General features: G+C 40.5%; 1 protein-coding gene across 6 annotated transcripts; it reads right to left on the reverse strand.

Moving 5' to 3' along the window:
• Nucleotides 1-2911: 2911 nt before the first annotated feature.
• Gorab (golgin, RAB6-interacting) lies at nt 2912-19552 on the reverse strand. Of its 6 annotated transcripts, none has more exons than XM_087580948.1 (6): nt 17024-17148; nt 16068-16173; nt 13880-14241; nt 11308-11409; nt 9132-9272; nt 2912-4640 (listed from the first exon to the last, which is right to left on the reverse strand). In XM_087580948.1, the coding sequence occupies exons 4-6, from the start codon at nt 11361-11363 to the stop codon at nt 4196-4198; spliced, it is 642 nt and encodes a 213-aa protein (XP_087437074.1). In that variant the 5' UTR covers nt 11364-11409; nt 13880-14241; nt 16068-16173; nt 17024-17148; the 3' UTR covers nt 2912-4195.
• Between the last annotated feature and the right edge of the window lie 75 nt (nt 19553-19627).

The raw sequence follows: 19627 nt of genomic DNA on the forward strand, positions 1-19627 counted from the left end.
TCAGCCACACTTTTCTCATCTTCTGAGGTGTGAAAACTCAGAGTACCGTGAGGGAAGCTTTCAACTTCCATCTACAAGGTACTCGAGTTCCCTTCAGCTGAAGCTTCCTTCCTCTACCTTATGGTTTCTGAGTTTCTCACCTCTTACCTTGGTTATAGACCTGTCCCCAACATAAGGTGGAATTTAGTTGGCCACTCGATGCAGGGGCCTTCCTGTCTTCTATAAGTGGTACTGAGGTAGGGCAGAGAAAGCTTAGTCTAAAAGGCTCAAAGACGTTTGCAGATCTCAGTGACACTAAGGCCACTTCTGAGTGGAGGAACTGCACATGAAGTAAGCAAGCCAACATATGGAAAACGACTCTTATGGTCTTCAGCTTCCCCCAACAATAAAACCCAAACCCAAGCAACTAATCATAAACGTAGCAGACTACAGTTCTCTATATCGATTTTCAAGTCTGTGACTGAAGTGCTTCGCTTTCGCTTGGCTAAGTAAATAAAAGTCTTTAAGCGAAGCTTCTGGTGCAGCATCAGAAAGCTGGATGAAACTAACGGCCACATGTACTGTACACATGGCATTATTACCCAATGTCTGAAGTCATAGCTCACGCAAGGACTTTTCTAACTCCTATTACTCATTTCCTTCTTCTCCCCATAATGACAGTGCACCAGACCTGGAAGGGTTACTTCACCCCTTATATGATGAACCTTTGGCCTAGTGATGTACCCCTTTAGGCATTCTCCAATCACTGAGAAATGTTATCCCTGTCACATTATTACTTAATTCTATCTCTATTTTAGGCTCCTGGAGTCGTTTGGCTTGGAGAGAACTCTCAGATGTGTGTGTGATCTTCCAACAAGCCTCTTGTTGACTCACCTTCACTTCTCACGGTTCCATTTCTTGTCCTGGCTTATGCAGTCAACGCCCCTTGGTTTGACAGCACCATCTACAACTGTAGTGAGCTCCTGTGCTCATGTCATTTCCCTTCCAGGAAGATATGATGCCATCGACTTTTTATCCTGACACTGTCCTTACTTCTTCCAGTAGTTGATGAGGATTTGTTCTGGTTACCCTAATGGTTTGTCTAACTAAATATAGGACACCTGGCCACCCCCACTTCTTTGTACTTCTTTGTAGTCTTAATTACTTTGGCAACTAGACTTTAAAAAAAACAAACTTCCAATCTGACTCATTGTTTAACAGGGTATTTTGTACTATTTTAGTGTTAAATGTGAAGTAAAATAATGTAGTAGTTCTTAGTCACAATGCCCAAACAACTGGATGGGATATCTAAAAATCACAAGAATTATCTGTGCCCAATGTTCTAGCCACTTACTTTGCTTTCCTTGCAGATACTGTGTATACAGATGTTAATCATACCCTGTTAATTAGACTGTACGATTAGGGAAGAGGGGCATAGATCACACACATCTGTATGAGTAGCTACATGCAGCTGCTTGATCAACTGCAAAGATGACATGGCGTTTTGAAGGCAGCTGCTTGGGATTAGGACCTTGCAAAAGTAGTCTAACATTACGGTGAAGGTAGCCTGGGGCCCAGCACACTCCACTTCATCTCTCCAGAGAGCAGCACAAGTCAGGCCTGGGGTAGATCTCTGCTGAGAGGAGGTATAATTACCCTGGACCAGAGTGGCCTCGGGTTGTGTCTAACAGACTGAGTTCTATCTATCAGGGCTTTTTAAAAATGCTGACTTGGCTCCGTAGAAACACAAAACCCCAAACATCATTTATAAAGGTCACTGGGAATGGCCTGGGTCAGAATAACTTGAGTCCGTTTTGTGGCAATGCTATGAAGGAGGAAGTGTCTGAACAGACAGAAAAGCTCCTGCAGAGAACTACACTGCTAACTCCAAACAAAGAATAGGGGGTGTGGGGGGGGTAGAGCTGAGTCTCTACTCTAAGTCAAAAGCCCATCCAGCCATGAGGTCTGCTCTTGGAATCACAATCAGAAACTTTTATCATGACTTGCAAACCAGCTGTGCTCTTCTGAGAACATATTTACCACCTGTAAGCACTGTAATTCAGCAAAATTATGCAGAGGTGAAAATTTCGGGGGGAAAATAAAAGGTTATTTTCAATACAATGAGAGCCATTCTTAAAGGAACCCTGCTTCACTGAAGCCCATAGAAAGAGCTCCAGTTTAAAAGACAAACAAAAACAGTTGCAGGGAATCAAGTTTTTAAGAACTCTTTAAATTCAAATTCAAAATAGGGTTATGTTCTACAGTAAGTGCAGCTTACAGCCATCTGGTAAACACTACCTTTTATCAGGGACAAGCAGGATGACAATTAGTAATTTGGGGCTAATTTCCTTCACAAAAATGTACTGGTGACTTTATAGACTGAGGCTGATGGGGTATTTTAAAGGACGTGTCCCAGGGCTATCCTGGGGAAATCAGTGCATATGGTCCTCATATCAGGTCCCTCCAGTCCCACCCATTTGCTCTGCAGCCTCACACACATGGGCTACAGCTGCCTTTGCATAAAACTGTTGCAATATAATTCTGTCTCTTATATCATCACCTGAGCATTCAGATACCACCCGAGGAAAGCTGGTGAGACAATGCTTTGTCAAAGTAATGGCTTCAGTGGTACTTTTATAGCACACATTTGAAAGCATCAACACACACACACACACACACACACACACACACACACACACACACACACACGGAGGGATGCTGAGTTAGAAAACTAAATTGTTAGTAGATGGGAACAGTGATGAACTTTATGGGTTGAGATAGACAGAAACTGTAACAGAGGTATACAAGTGTGCTAGGTGTGGTAGACAGTACATTTCTTCTGTGATTCTCCATGATTCTGTGATCCACACACGTACTTTTTAACATGGATTAAATGGTGTGAAACATTTTTAAGGTAAATGAAAGACCATACTGTAAACATATCAGACTTGTTTATTCCTTAGAAAAATAAGACTGTATTTGGCAATGAAGTTTTAAATTCGTAGTGTCTCATTCATAAATAAAAAAACAACACTTTAGTAATGGAAAATTATACTTGTAGCTCAGGTCATTGAAAAATACAAGGCATCCTTACTATCAGAAGATGTCTTAAACAATAATGTAAAAATAGGATGTCCCTAGCTTTTCTACAGTGTATTGTGTAGAAACAACCGTCTTTATCTCCTTTAAAAACAGCTCATTTTTATGAATAAAGCATATTTTTCATTTTTTTGTAATTTCTGACAATTCAATCACAAGTTAAGGTAATATCTGTATATTTGTGGCAAAACTAAAGTATTTATACACATTCAAATCTAGCACAATACACCAGTCAAGTTTTCAGGAACAGGTGATTAGCAAACTATGAAAGTGATAAGAAAGTGAGTACTTTAAGGATTTCAGTGCTTTGTGACAGCAGAATCAATACCCAACATATAAACGCTTGTGTTACAGAGCTTTAGAGAGGGAGCACACCATTGTTGGATGATCAAGTTGCAATAAGACTTGCAATTTTCACAGTCACTTTAGAAACACTTTCATTGTCTACGCTTTACCTGTCAATACATTGATTAAGGAGAACAGAATACAGTAAAAGTAAAGTTACACATACACGGTTTGTTTATGGATGTGTATCAACTAACCAAAATTCAGGTGTGAGAAAGAAACCATTTACTGCAAATTAAAGGGAAAATAATGTTGGCTTAAGTTGTCTAGTTCCTTACATAAGCTGGGATTTCTAGGTTGTGCCTAGTGACTCTTGCACTCTTGTAGTATCCAGAGAGGTAATTTAACCTGTTTTTCTCTTCCCCTCTCTCTGTATGTGACTGCATAGAGGGCCACACAGTCAATGTTCTCTCACAAGTTAAGTTTGGCCAAGGGCTGAGAAGCCTGTCACCTGCTTCCGAGAGTACCTGCTCCCGCTGTCATATAGTTTCTCCTACCACTGTACTAGTTTTGTAGTGTTGACAGTCAAACTTAGGTCACAAGCACTTCCCTCTCTTGAGTCACTTCTAACCTAGTAACGAGGCCTGAAGGAACACCGAGGGACCAACACTCCCTAGATTGGAAACCGTCACAACTTGTGGCTTTGGAATGATCTGACATGCTAACACACTAACAGTAAGCACTGATCCAAACACAAACACGTGTAGAGAAGTTTTATCAGACACAGCTATAATTTACCGCGGAGATATGTTAACTGCAAAACACCGGCCCCTCACGTGGCCACAGCGGCTGGAAAGTTCTGGGCGCCTGGATCTGGGCAGTCTAGTCTACGGGGACTGCTACTGCAACATTTGCCTGACTTGTCTGTCTCCGGGGAAGTAGCTGGCTTTTGAGGCTCTTTGTTCTCTTCAGTCAATTCTGATGACACCCCCTCCCCATCAGGCTGACTCAGCCTCTCTACAGGAGCCATTTGTCTGGCTGCCTCTGCCTCCTGTTCTCGAAGCAACTGTTCGACCTCCAGCTCCAGCTCCAAGGCCTCATCATCAGCTTGCACGTCCAGCTGCCGCATCAGCTCCTCCAGCTTCTGGGCCTTTCGGAGCTCGTTCTGCTGGATGATCGTACAGAGGTGCTCCGTGAGCTGCTCTTTGGTCTCAGTTTTGCGCTGTAAATCCAGCTTCGCTGTAACGTACTCAGCTTCAGCCCTGTCAAAGCGCTTCCTACAGGGACACAAGCAAAGATCAGTTTACCCATTCTCACTTAGGAAGTTTTCTCAGAGTCAGAAACAAACTCCAAATACAAAATGAAAGGCGAGGAACCTGCGGACACTGATACTTTAACAACAGCCAAGGCCAGGCCAGCTGGCACAGACAGCTACTGTCACAGCAGCCTTCTTTGAACTGCCAATGCTTCCACTGTACCCGAGTGACAGCAGGCCACGGGAGTTCACTGGATGGCAGGTCAGCTCTGGGGCGAGGAGGAAAGCAGAGGGCACAGCTCTGAGGCACCTGCCAGGCAATAATGTATAAACACTGCCACTCTGGTTGATTTCAAGTTACCTGTGTGACATCACCAAAACCCAGAACCTGCTCTCAGGCTAGCACTGGACAGCTCTAGTACAAGTGACTCAAAATTCAAGGTTGGTTGGATTCACACGAGTCAAAACGAGGTGAAGAAAATAGGGGTGATGCAAGGATCAAACGAGTAGAGTAACTGGTAGTTACTGAAGCCAGTCTTGGGACTATGTAAAACAATGACAGCACAGAGTCACAGAGATATGTGGCCTGAGACTTAGCAGTGTAAATAAACAGTTCAAGAATCTTTCCTAGTGCCCCCAAAACTGATTTTCCCTTCAGAGCACCCAAATAAAAACCATCATTACCATTTAGTGACATTATCTAAAACTATGGTTATAGGAAATTTAGGGGTCTGCTATTTACAGTTTTAAATTTTACAGAGTGCTCATTTCTTGTACATCTTTTACTTTATTGTTACCCAATAAACATATGAATGAATACATAGCTTTTCAGTAACTTCTCATGTAAAAGAACTTTATTGGGTACCCAGGTTCTTTATTTCTACACTTGGTAACATAACTTGCTTACGAATGTCTTCACATTAAGTGAAGAGTTCTGACATTATTCTGTTCTCTCTACCCCAACTCTTTACCTCTGCTTCCCCGGTCAGCAGACATTTACAGACTGGGTCCATGAATACAGAATTGAAATTAACATCTGCAATCAGGTCCCTAGGTTACCACCGATCCGGGTTCACCCCAGATAAATCACTTAAAATTCTGTATTCTGTTTATTTATTTAAAGTCTTTCTGGTCTAAGACATGTACATATATTCTCCTACAGAGTGACTATTGTTTAAAATATTGGTTAGTTTCACAAACTGCATGATTAGCCTAAGAGTCTTGTCACTCATACTGAAGCTGGGCAGAAAGGGTACTCTGGAGGAGAATAAGGTCATTATGCAGTAAGCAGTAGGGCACACTGAACTGGAAATGTAATTACAGAATTGTTCTGTTATTTTAAGGGGACACAGAGTGATTTAATGGTATTTAAAGGTTTTAGAAACTGTCTCTTGGTCTCAGTATCTTTGAAGTTTAAAAAAAAAAATCAATTTTAACCCCTTCTATACCACCGGGTTCTGATCCTCTTTTAGTTTACAGGCCTTTCTGAAAAGTTCTTCTGTCTGTGTGGATCACATATGATTTTTATCCTTTCTTAGAATTTCTTAAGAACAGAGGGATCTTTGTTTAAAAAAAAAAGCAGGACCTAAGAGATGCCCCCCTCTATCTTGAGACACTTTGCTATCCCATCACCTAGGGAGTGCGCACTCTCATCTATGATAAAAAGTAAACTATCCAGAAAACAGAAATATGATAAGCGTGTATCTTATCATCTCTTAGTTCCCAAGTGTTTAGTTCAAAGTATTATGTCTCAAGAATGTGTAATACTGTCACCTTAACATTCTTAGTTTTCTCTGAATAAAACTGAACAAGTTTTTTTTTTTTTTTTTTCTTCCGGAGCTGGGGACCGAATCCAGGGCCTTGCGCTTGCTAGGCAAGTGCTCTACCACTGAGCTCTAAATCCCCAACCCCTGAACAAGTTTTTAAATTTATTGCATATGTTGGAAGTAGAGAAAATTGACAGAAAGGTATCTTGATGCTGCTAGACAAATTCAAATATGATTGTAAGCTAAAACGCAGCTTCCTTAAAATATTAATTTTGGATCTGTGGAACTTTAGAAGTTAGTTTCTAGGAGCACAGAGGTGATTGAGGGCTTTTAGGAGGTATTCTGAATCCCAGTGGATTCCAATCCCCATCTCATAAACCCTCTGATAAGGGCAGAGATGTGATTACCTGACTATGAAGACACAGGGCAGATAACTGTGGCCACAAGTTCAGGAATAGCTACTGCCATCAGAGGCTGGACAAGACAAGAAATGGACCCATAGGGTGTCAGAAATCATGTCCCTGTTAGCACATTTATTTTGGGTTTCTAGTCTTCATTAGAAACATAGGCTGAGAACTTTCAGGGGCTTTATGGCATACAGCTTCTGGTAATGTGTTAGTAGCTCTGGGAAACTGAAGAATGCAGACTGACAGCCTGGAGTAAGTAGGAAACTGATCATGAAGTGATGTGTCAGCGTGCACAACAGTCCACTCAGATGAATTTCTTCAATCTCATGAAGCAATGAGTGAAAATGTAACTCTAAGGATTAAAGAAAATGTGGTTCCACATGCAATTAATCATTTCAATAGGAAGCACTAATAAGTATTTATAATTCCTCAATAACCACAAAGAACAAATATAGAAAATTCTGTATTAATCTTATGAATGAACCAGACACAATCCTACTTCTAGTTAGGACTCTGGCTCCTCCGATTTACCTCCAGAGCTTAGCCTTGAAAAAGAGCCTCACACACCAGCATCCATTCATACAGTTACGTCAGTAACAAATCATGCAAATGATGTCTTTAGCATATTAAACACATGAAATAAAATACATGGTGTAAAATACTGTGTAAGAATTCTCTGCAGTTTCTACAAAAATTGGTGGTTTACCTTCTCTGGTTTTGAAAGCTAAAACCCACATTTCCTGTGTAACATCCAACGTGAAAAAGACATCTTTCTGTAACCAGCTCAGAAAAAAAAGTAAAACACAGACTGAGCAGATTGTATTTATAAAGAACACACACACACACACACACACACACACACACACACACACACACACACACAATTAATGAAAAAAAGAGGCCATGAATTTAAAAAATAGCAAGGAGGGTGTATTGGAGGGTGTGAGGAAAGGGATGGAAAACTGATATAATCTCAAATAAATAAATAATTTAAAGTGTGTGCATTGTTTGCCTGTCTGTCTCTCCCTTGCTTTGCTTTCCCTGTTGACCCAGGACTATAGGACACTATGAACCATTGAGATGAGAGTTTGGAGTGGTGGGAAAAGGAGCCCTGGCAGCTCAACTACAGAGATGATGTGCTCAAAGCAACGGCTGAGTTTACTTGTAACAAAATTCCAGTCACCTCCTGAACAGTAACAGAACTTGGGAACTTCTGGTTATCAGCTCCTGATGGCAGTAATTTAGGCTGTCCAACAATAAAGGCAACACACAGAGTCTTATAGCACATAAGCAAACAACAATTATCCAAGTCACAGGACAACCACAGGCCTCTTCTAAACACTAAACAGTGAATTAAAACTATCACCAAGCATTTCCGCTTTATTAAATTGTTATGTAAACATTCTGCGGCTGTGGTTTCCCGAGACTAATGCAGCATTCTGATTGATTTCCCGTGTTAGGGGAAAGATGCGAAGCTGAGTCGTTAGCACAGCATTCCCTTGTGAAGAAAAGACAAACTGCGATGATTAAAGCGATGTTACAGGACTGAGAACCCTGAAATTGGCCCATTTTTTTGCCCTTTTATCTGTTTGCAAAGCCCATGTAATTCTTTACATGTGTTTATTCATTTAAAAATATTCCACAATGCTCTTTTCCTTTATAAAAATGCGGACCGTTGAAAGTCAAGGAAGCACACGATAGCAGACCATTTGTACAAAGTCTAACCAAAGAAGGAAAAAACAAAGTTTTTCACAGTTCCTAGAGGACTTTAAAGAAAATATCCACAGTACTTCTCCTTTGTACTCATAGACAGAGTCTCACTTTGTACCTCAGGTTGGCCTTGAACTTGCATTGATCCTCCTGCTTCAGCCTCTTGAGTGCTGGGAATATAAGCATGTACTAGCTTATATTCAAAAGCTTTTTCAAAATAAATTAATTTTTTTACTTTGATTAAAAAATAAAGTCAGAACTTGGCTCTAATTCCATAAAGGCAATATGAAAGAGTCAACATTGTAATGGAAGGAACAGAGACGAGGTGTTAGACCCATCGTTCTGCAGCGAGCTAATCGGATATTTAATTTGACAGACCTGAAATCCTCAGGGTCTGCGATGTTAATGAGCTGCAGGTTAATGAGGAGCACTAAAGTGCAGATGAGCAATCCAGGGCGTGTTATAGCAGGAATTCCAGCAAGGTCAAGCTAATAGGACAGATGGCCACTGAAGCTGGCACATTACGGACGGCATTCTCATGAGGTTTCCTGGTAAGATTCATAAAACACACTGGCATGGTTAGCCATGGATGACCTAAGGCAGAGCGCTCAGACCTCTTCTCCTACTTACCGTGCATAGGAATACTCTAGGCTGGCCTGATCAATTCTGTTCCTGAGGATTCCAATGTCAGCTGACACCATGTCGTCTAAGGCCTGTAACTCCTTCTGGATCCTCTTTAGTTTCATGGTCTCTGCTTGGGTCCTCCTAGATCTGGAAATCAGGAATGGGAGTTGGAGAAAACACTTTAAGACCACATTTCCATGACATGCTATAAACGAAAAAGGATGGTAATTGTGCATATAATTATAGTTCATGACAATCATTTTAAAAATTAGAAAAAAATCAGAATTGAGACAAAATAAATGCTCTGTACTCGTTTTATTAAACTTTCTATTGGTATATAATATTTTCATGAACAAAGGACAAACTAAGATCTTTCTATAGGTCATTTGTGAACTTACACGGTTCTCTCAGAAGACGACTAAAAGGACAAGTCACTATTCCTTCACTTTGAAGCATCCAGCACAACTTTTCAAATCCCAGCACTCCACTCTCCTTCCTAAGCCCATTTCATCGTCCACCCTTACTGGACATCAAGACACAGCCTAACTATGTAACATTTCCTGGTCTAAAACACCTATGCTTTCAATCTCTGCAGGCCCATCTTGCTTCCTTGGAAAACTGTACACAGGCCCTTACAATTCCCCATGGACTCAGACACTCTTTTCTGTTGAAAAGCACACCTGATTTGATCATTTATCTGTCCCCTCCCATACCCATGTGTACACACACACACACACACACACACACACACACACACACACACACACTAATAAACAGAAAAGCAAACCTTTAATCACTAATCCGCTCATTTCAAAACTTCACACATGTTGTCTGGGGAGCACCCCAGTGCAGCTTGCACTCTTGACTCTTCCTACATGAGGCACAGATCTCTCCTTTCTGTCCACACTCACTAACCCACACGATCTCATGCCAGGTAGTTCATTACTCATTATTAAATAATATGATCCCCTGCATGTCCCTACATTGCTGTTTCTATCTGTTATTCCGTCTTAAATCAACAACAGAGAAGTATGGAATCTATACATTCTTGTTAAGATGGGGGACGTGGCCCAGGCTGGCTTTGCACTCACGATTTCAGCCCCGAGTGCCAGATTTACACCTGGTGTGTACCGCTACAACAAGTTCAACACACCTATGTTCATTGGTAAATTCCCCAATAAACAGTCTCTACTCTTAGTAAAGACTAAGAGAATCCTTTAGAAAGCATAATCACTTGTAGGGAAAGGTGGTATTATTAATTCATATTTTGCTCTTTTTCTTGAAATATAAGCAACCTGTGAGTTGTATCTTTATTATGCTTCACGAGAATTTGTTTTAGAAGGGCAATAAAATCTTTCCCAAACGTTTCTCTCTCTGAGATATCTATGTATCTCCCTCACACCTTTCTGCCCTTACATCAACTCAAGCCTCAAGCAACACCAGCTTAACCCAGGGTATCGCTGTATGGCTGTGCAGCCTAGGCTGACCCTAACTTAGAACTCAGTCTTGGTAATGCTGGCATGGCAAGTAGGTTCCACCATATCTGTCTGGAGGTCTTTAAAAGCAAAACATCATTGAATATTTGCTCCCATTCAGTTCAATCACTACTTAATTGACACACCTTGAGGCCACAGGAGAATAGGAAGTAACAAGCAAAGTCCGGGAAGAGTAGCAGAGGCTGGGAAGAATGGCTTCCATGGGGAATGCTGCAGTTGGGGCCAGCATGACACAGCATATGAGAAGGGATTAAAATCAAACCTCACACAAGGTATATGATGGCTGCTGTGAGTCACCAATGAAACACAAGCAAGGTTTCCAACAGTGTGGGCCACCCCATACCGCACTTGTTCCTTTACATGTCTGATGCTAACATCCAAACTAAAACCTGCATTTGCTGCTCACGCATGCACACTGAGAGTCTACTTGTGCTGTCGTGACTGGGTGTGAACAGATGGTTAACACTGATGCCATTTCACTTGCAGCTGACACAAGTGATTCATTACTTTAAAAAAAAAATCCTCTCTAAAAGGAAGAGCTAGAATTTCAGCATCATTTAAAGCATACTTTGTCTTAAAGTATGAGCTGCACCGAAAGCATCAGTTTATTGGGTAAGGCACAGGAGAATAGACACGAGCTCCTCAGAGATGCCTGTGGGTCACAAGCCCCTGATCGGGTAACTCACCTTTCCGCAATGGCTTGAGCCAAAAGGGCTTTCTTACGCTTATTTTTCTCTTCCATCAGTCGTTGTTCTTGTTGGAGGACTTCCCAACGAGATTTCTCTTGCCTGAAAAAAAAAAGGTACAAAAGTGAATTTATTAAAAAGACTGTTACCCAACCCCACACCTTACCAGTCTGTCTCCTAGGCATAAAATTTAATCAGGCAGATTACATATATTTTCTTTCAAAAATTCCCTTTAAAGAAACCCATCTGCAGTTCATTATTCTGTTCTAATATGAACAAAGAACATGGTCTGAAGTAAAGAGGCTTCCATAAATTGGACTTTTGAAATCTATATATGTGCATAATCTAGGAACCCACAAACTAGAAGCCCAAGTACTGTGCCATTCTTTCAGGAGTACAAAGAAATGTGTGCGTGGATAACAGCATATGGAAAATGAAGTCAGAGTATATTGGTATGCGGTTGATGCCATGTTTTACCTTCTAGAATGTTCTTCATGGAAAGTCTAGAATCCCTCAACATTTTAACATAACAGCTAGTTTGTTTCTTATATTTTCTTTCATTCTGCTCATATTCTCCAAGTTACAAAAAAAGGTTAAAACAGGTTTTTATTTGAAACAGAATTATATTATTTTGTCCTTGCCTTTCCTCCCTCCATCCCCTCCCATGACCCCCTTCAGGTTGATAGCCTTTATTGTTTTTGTTTTAATTTTTAGGAAATGGGTTTTATAATGTATGCTGGCATGTTAAACATAGGAAACATTATTTAGTAACTGCTTCTGCATTGTTAGAAAGCACTATAAAATTAAAACAAAACAAAACAATGACACATATCTTTGTAGGCTCCCAGTAGAAACTTAAAGCAATTTAGGAGCCAGAACTGGAAACATCTGGCTGATAAGTTATTATTAATGAATGCCAGGGAAACAAATACTAAGATAGTAACTTCTTTCTAGAATGTTAGAAAAAGATATAATTTTTTCTTTTAAATCTCAATGCTGGTGAGATTATGAAAAACATATACTAACCTTAACCTTTAACTTTATAGATGATAGCCTTTATCGTTATATACACATGTGTGATACAAATATATGAGTCCCTTATCTCCAACTCTTAGTTTTAAATGAGCAGTTGTTTGAGCAACAGGCAAGTGGAACAGAAAGAAAGATCCTAAAACATGCAGCGTATCTCCTACCGTGTCCAGGTCTGGAAAGGTGCGTGCGTGCACATTTCAGTAGGCCCAAAGCTATCACCTGAAAGGTCATGGCAGCACTTCCTTCCTCCCGCTGCTGTTCGTCCAGCCCATCCGTTCCTTTCCCTTCTAACCCTGCCCTTTTTCTCTCTTACTACAGCCTCCACCAGGGTCAGCATCGGCCTTTTCTCATATTTTCCACTCCACAGGCCCTTCAGGCCCACATCCCCTGGTTTCCTCTCCCAGTCTGTACAGATACCCGTCATCTCTCTACTCACTCCTTTGACCAGGGTATTCCCTGGGCTCTGGTCCTGGCCATACCAGGACGCAGGCTCCCCTTTACTTTTGCTTCTCTACTGTGCTTTAGCCTTTGCGTCTCTCAGAAAACTGAGCTGTCACCATGGAACACTGTAGGCATAGCTCTCCCTTCCCAAGCTATCACGTCAGGATTCTTACTCTTTAAAATCAGTATGTCCTCAAATTCTGTCTCCTAAGGATGTCCCAAAGTATCTAAAATCCAGTTATTTTCCTACTGACGTGGCATCTAAAATGTCCATCACAATCATGAATTCAAAGCCTTCATGAGATATATGGAGGCTCTGTTGTAAAAACAAAAACCAAGCAAACAAACTTAATTCATGTGATTTTTATATATCTCATTAAAATGAATTCTGTCATAAGACTCTGGTAGACAAGACTCTCATGTCATAAAAGCTGGGCCAGCAGAGATGAGGAATATATCTGATATTGGGAAAAACATAAGACACTTTGAAGAAATTCAGAAAAACAAAAACAGATGCCATCTTTTCTTTCCATCACTAAGAATTCACAAGTCAGAAAAAAAACAGACATTTCTATATGGGCAGAACTAAACTATATAGACTCTAATATAAAGATATCTCGACTACTTACTGGCTGTGTATACTAGCTTTAGGGAGACAGTTCCCAGCTCCTCTGTGTGTGTGAGTGTGTGTGTGTCTGTGTGTGTATGTGTGAGTGTGTGAGTGTGTGTGTGAGTGTGTGTGATTTGAGTGTGAGTGTAAATTTGAGAATCCTCTTGCTATACTGCTCAGCTCAGCCTGGTACTCACTATGTAGGTCACTCTGGTCTCAAGACTTGACAGCCCCTTCCTTAGCCCAAGTGCTAGTCTAACTGGAATGCAGCACTTGCCTAGTGCTAAGAAAACAGTATCTTTTCTAAGTCCTAAATAGGGGTTCCTCTATAAGGTGAAAACAATAAGCATATATTATAAGGCTGTTGGGAAGACTAAATGACAAATATTTAGCCCCTAATATGTTTAGGTGGTAGACTTTAGCAAAAACCTCAACAAACTATATTTTTTCCAAGTCCCTGGCGGAAAGTGAAAAGTCTCATAGACTTACTAACAATTCCATTTTCTTTTTCTCCACTTTGCAGTCTGGCTTTGGAGTTTGAATCTCGGCACTTCTGGAACCATGGTGGGAATTCTCAAGTCCTGGTTCTTGCAGCTGACTTTCACCACCATGTAGTTCTCCATCTCCAGTGGAAGAGGTGAGGGTGAGGGGACTGGGGACAGCAGGGGAAGAGGGGGGTGGCTTTTGACTGCTAGCTCTCTGTTTGGGTGTAGAGAGCAGCTGCTCTGGAAGCAATGAGGCTGATCCATCTTGAAGGCCAAGCTTTTGGCTCTGCTCTAGAAGGGCTTTTTCTCGCTGAAGCTGTTGTCGAGTTTTTTTCACAGGGAGACGGCGCTGAGGTTCAAATGGATCTACATAAAAGATCGAATGAAGCATCCATGTTGAATAATAAATAATGATCATTTCTCTAAAAACATAAAGTCGTGGCATTAAATTTTTGTAATTCTAAGGGCCCCTCCCTCCCATCCTTTATCTTGAAAGCCCAGAACAGTCAGCCATTTTCCCAGGTACAACAGTCTTTATATCATATTATCAAGATGATATAAACGCAGCCTTGTTCTCAGTTCATCTTTACAGAAAAATAACTAAGACATGGACTTTCTCAGAAAATACAAAGCACCTTCCTCTACAATAAAGATTACTGTTGCTTACTGCTCTTATTTACAACATCAAAAATGTCACTGAGGCTGATTGGGTTCCAACTGAAAACATTAACTGAGTAATTAGTAGTTCCTTTGTAACTCAACGGTGTCTTTATATTTTACTTTATATTCTTTACAGAGCATAGATGGAAGGCTTACAATGACATATTTTTCACTAGCAATCAATAAACAAGTCAGGGCATGTGAAAACAGAATACACTGTTTAAGTACTATGTTCTGGAAACTTAGGGCCAATTGAGGATCGTAAATCTAGCACAAGGAGGACTAGCCACAGTAACTTCTAGTCAGCTGCTGTCATTAAAGCAATTTAGGTCAAAACAACCAGACACTGATTTTCACAATTAAAAACAGGCACTTAAAAATTATTTCTATTTTTATTTATTTACTTACTTACTCTATTTATTTTGTGGTGTTGGACTGAACCCAGACCTTGCACATGCCAGGCAAGTGCTCAACCACTTAACTCTGGCTCCAGCAGCAGGTTTATAAGAATGGCTGTGGTTTTAAACATAGGGACCGTAACAACCATCAAAACCTAGATTACACTATAGTGGAAAGTGACTCTTAATCTGCACTGGCATGTTCCAACTAAAAGCCAGGCTGACGATACAGAGGGGAAGAAACATCATGGCACCCTAGGTCCAATTTTCTGAACCAGAAAGCAAAAGACATCAGAGGCCAACAAGCGTGTTATTTTGTAAACATGACTGATGATTATCGTTACTAGTAACACTTTAAAACTGGATCATCAAAAGCAAGGAGGGAAAAACCCTGAAAAGTTAAATACCTTAAAAAGAGATTTTATGAATATTAGTGTTTTGCTTGCATCTATATACAGCATGCACATGCCGTGACCTCAGAGGGCAGAACGGAACATTAGATCCCAAGGAACTGCAGTTTACTTAAGGGCGTGAGCTGCCAAGTAGGTGCTGGGACCTGAACCCACGCCCTCTGGAAGATCAGTGAGACTCGTAACTGCTACGATCAGTTCCTGGGGAATGTTTCTCGTGTGTGTGTGTGTGTGTGTGTGTGTGTGTGTGTGTGTGTGTGTCTACATGTCAGTGATCTGTGTGTCTGATAATTATATCCTTCTCTCTGACCCCAGTCATGTTGATCATTTTCTTATGAGTCTACAAATAATTTTAAAAAGTATTAATTTCACCCAAAGTGTACTGCAAGAGCAAGTATTTCTTCCCCAGTGTCACACTTATTGACACTGTCACAGTCACTCATTTCCAGGGCTGAGACACATCCTCAGAGTGACAAGCCCAAGTTCCCCATCTTCTTCCCTGAGAGACACTGAAGCTGGTTTTAGATTTTACCTCTGTGAACCTGGCTGTTAAATTTTGCCTTGGATATTACCCCCAAAGTACTGGGTGACAACATGTAACACTAGATGTTAAACTGCTTTCCAAACACATTTTGTCCAGCAATGTGTAAGAATCCATTTTAATGCATGGTATTGTTTTGTTTAATGTTTTAACTTTGGCAAACAAGAGGGCATAAGGTGGTACCTCACTGTGCTTCTGATTTCTAATGCTCTGCTTCTTGTTGATGGTTGGCATACATTCATATTCCTTTTCTTTGAAACATCTACTATTTCTTTTATATTCACACATACTATAAGAGAAATGATAATTAAAGATACCATGATAATTAATTTCAATGCCAGAAATGGTCATAACTCTACGGAAGAAAAAATCTAACAACAGAAAACATTCAAAATTTATATGGGAAAAAATTCTAAAATTTGTTACACGGCAAATAAATGGACACACATGCACCCTTCCATGATGATACTAAATATCTCCAAACTGATCTAAAGATTCAATGCAATTCTAATCAAATTCCTATCCCCTAAAATTTGGTAAAAATTTTTTTAAAAATTATTATATAAACTGTTAAGAATAGCAAGGAAATTACTAAATAAAACAAAGAGATGAACGGGACTCGTACTATCAAGAATAAAGGCAGTGGGTAAGACGGTTGAGCAGGTACATGCACTTGTCACCAAGCCTGAAGACCTGAGTGCTGACTCCTAGGACTCACAGGGTAGAACGAGGGAAGTGACTCCTAAAAGACAGCCTCTGACTGCCACACCCATGCTATGGCCAAAGGGCTCACACCATAAAATAAATGAGTAGAAAGGAATAATAAAGGGCACATAGAAATAAATATTTATCTTAAAACTGACAGCATACTTGTATTGCATTCTTCCATTTCTTTACATATGAAATCAGCCACAGATCATGTGTGTATACATACATCATACTTATTGGGGTATATGTATGCCATACACTCTTCTAATCTGTGTGAGTGAAAATAATTCAGTTTAAGATGTCGATGACTATAGTTGACATACCCCGTCTCCCTGTGACAACATTTCATTATATAACAAATGTTTCCGTTCCATAAAATGATTTGACTTACTTTTTATCAAAGTTATTTGCCAGAGAAAGCATTTAATTACCAATGTTCTAGTTCCAATCTTCTCTTCTTCCTGCCAAAAATAACTGCCGTGTGACAGCATCAAAAGATGATATGGGATGACTGTGTATCAGTTTCACCTGGCAACCCATGTTACATGACACTAGACTGAAAAATAAACCTTCATTATTTTAAACAACTGGCTATGTTTCCAAGGTTTTCTTTACTGCTTTTATTAAAACTGTTAGCCTAATTTCTTAATTACCAGTGCTGCTGTATGTATTTCTCCCTCCCCATCACACACCCTCGCCTCTCTATCAATCACAATTTTATTTCACTTCTTTGATAGTCTTCAGATAGTCTTAAAGGACGCCTATTTTACCTAATTTTGTTCCTATATAAACTATACTATGCCATTATCTACTCAGCCGCAAACCTGTTCCTTTTAAAAATAAAACTCATTATTAATGAATGTAGCTAATGATTAATACAGTCCCATCAACTGTATTATGTATCCTCTCGCTTGCTAGTAAACAACTGGTTTATTTCTAACTTCTGAATATTATAAACAAAGTGGCTAAGAACATTCTTGACTGCATATGCATTCAAGTGTTTCAAAAGCACCCTGTACTTATTTTTGCTGGCAATGGATCCCATCTTCCTAGATTATTTAACTGTATTCTTAACAGCTGCAAGGAGGACGTGATTTCTGCAGCTTTAGGAATGGGAAGCCCAAGGTAGAAGACTTGGTATTTTTGTGCTGATCACAGTGTTCCACTAAGGCTACATAAAGGTGGGAAGATACTTCTGTTCTCAGATGTCATATGGGTGATTTTAAACGCAGTCTAGTGTTTCATGACCAAGGGACAGGCCTTGAAGTTTAGGTTCTTATCAACTTCTAACCATATCCAAATTAAAGAAATAGTTAAAATATACTTTTTTTAAGATAACAAACATATGGGAGCCCTACATTAAACCCTGGCAAGTTAAAGACAACATTTAACCTCCATGAAATATTCCCAGAGTTCATTAAATCCTCAGCATGAACTTGCTCTGTGGCTAACACTTGGTCAATATCTACCCCCACAGTATTTCACGGTCTGTCTCATTAATCTACAAGGTCTCTAAAGGCAAAGATGTCCTGCTCATCTTAACACCTCTGATGCAGAAGTTATATTTCATGACAGGTGAGCATCCCTGTTGGCAAGGACGGAAGAAGCCCCTGGACCACACACCTAATTCAAAAGCAGATGCTGAGAACGGAGTCAGATCAGATCTAGATGCCTGTACTTTAGACACAGGTATGTGAATGAAGAATGATTCACAGAACAAAAGAACCTGAAACCACCCAGCTGGACAGAATCAGTTGGGACACATCTGATATGATAATTTCATGAGAGTTTTAAAAGATCCCTAGACCAACCCTATTTCCCCCAAATGTATATAAGGCACAGTGACCTCATGTTAGCGACTTACCTCCTTTTGCACCTGTCAGCCCTAAATAATTCTCATATCTAGGCTAAAAATTACAGTGTACCTGAGCCCTATCCAAATTTCTCACAAACTACAGACATGGAAGAATTTATTTAATTTCATCCTTAAATAAAATATACTTTTTATAACGTTAATAGTGGCAGAAAATTCTCACAGAAGTGATGGGCACTACCAAGATTAGCACAGACATCTTTGTGAAGTTTCAATCACAGGTCAAGAGCGTTTTTACATCGTTTCCTACCAAGTACCAGAAAATTTAATGAATCAGAAGTAGCGTTGTAGCAAGGCCATATATTGATCTATAATTATTCCATAAAGCCCTGGGGAGAGCACTAGATTTTGGCTGTCTCTCAAGGCAGTAAAGACAAACATGTGAGTGCACTGTGCTCGTGCACACAAACACATACACGCACTTCAAATCTTAACCTCTCAAAAACCCTTTTGGTTTGCGATTCCCCAAAACTGGAAAGATGTGCAAATTCATCCGGTAGCCAGAAGTAAACGTAATACAGATGTATCATAAATTACCACCTCTTTCACGCTTATTCACTCTCATGATCCCTTTCGCAATAACTTTTTATAAGTTCGCAATTATGATGCTGTATATATATGCAGTGCTACTCTTCAGTCACCCTGACGCCAAGTCTGCAACCATTGATTTGTGCTACAGTCCTCCCTGACGAGCCATTCTGGTGTTGGCTTCGCTTTCTCTCCCTAGCCTCAATTCTTTAAACAGGGGTATATTAAATCATCAGAAAGCGGATGTTAAAAGAGAAACCCTCGGGGCCTCTGCAGCTAAAACAGCCACCTGGGAGCCCCACGATTCCTGTCCTTCCACTTGCAGCTCCAGCCCCCACGCCCCCTCACCCACTAGGAAGGCCTCCTGTCCTTCAGACTCGAGACTCCACACCCACACGGATATACACCTTACCTTTATTCTGCTTTAGTCTCCTCAGCTCTTCTTCAGAGAAGCCAGCCCAACCCTGAGCCATCCGCCTAGCCCTAGGCACCCAAAGAGTGCCCAAATCCCGGCGCGCAGATTGCCAACACAACTCCACAGGCACATCCGGGTTCCTTCAGTGGATGCGGCGAACAGCCAATCAGAGCGCTGAACTGTGGCGCTAGGACCCTCTCGTCATTCGGGGGCCTGCGC

The sequence above is a fragment of the Rattus norvegicus genome, chromosome 13 (assembly GCF_021556685.1).
Source record: "Rattus norvegicus strain SHRSP/BbbUtx chromosome 13, alternate assembly SHRSP_T2T, whole genome shotgun sequence".
Taxonomy (NCBI): domain Eukaryota; kingdom Metazoa; phylum Chordata; class Mammalia; order Rodentia; family Muridae; genus Rattus; species Rattus norvegicus.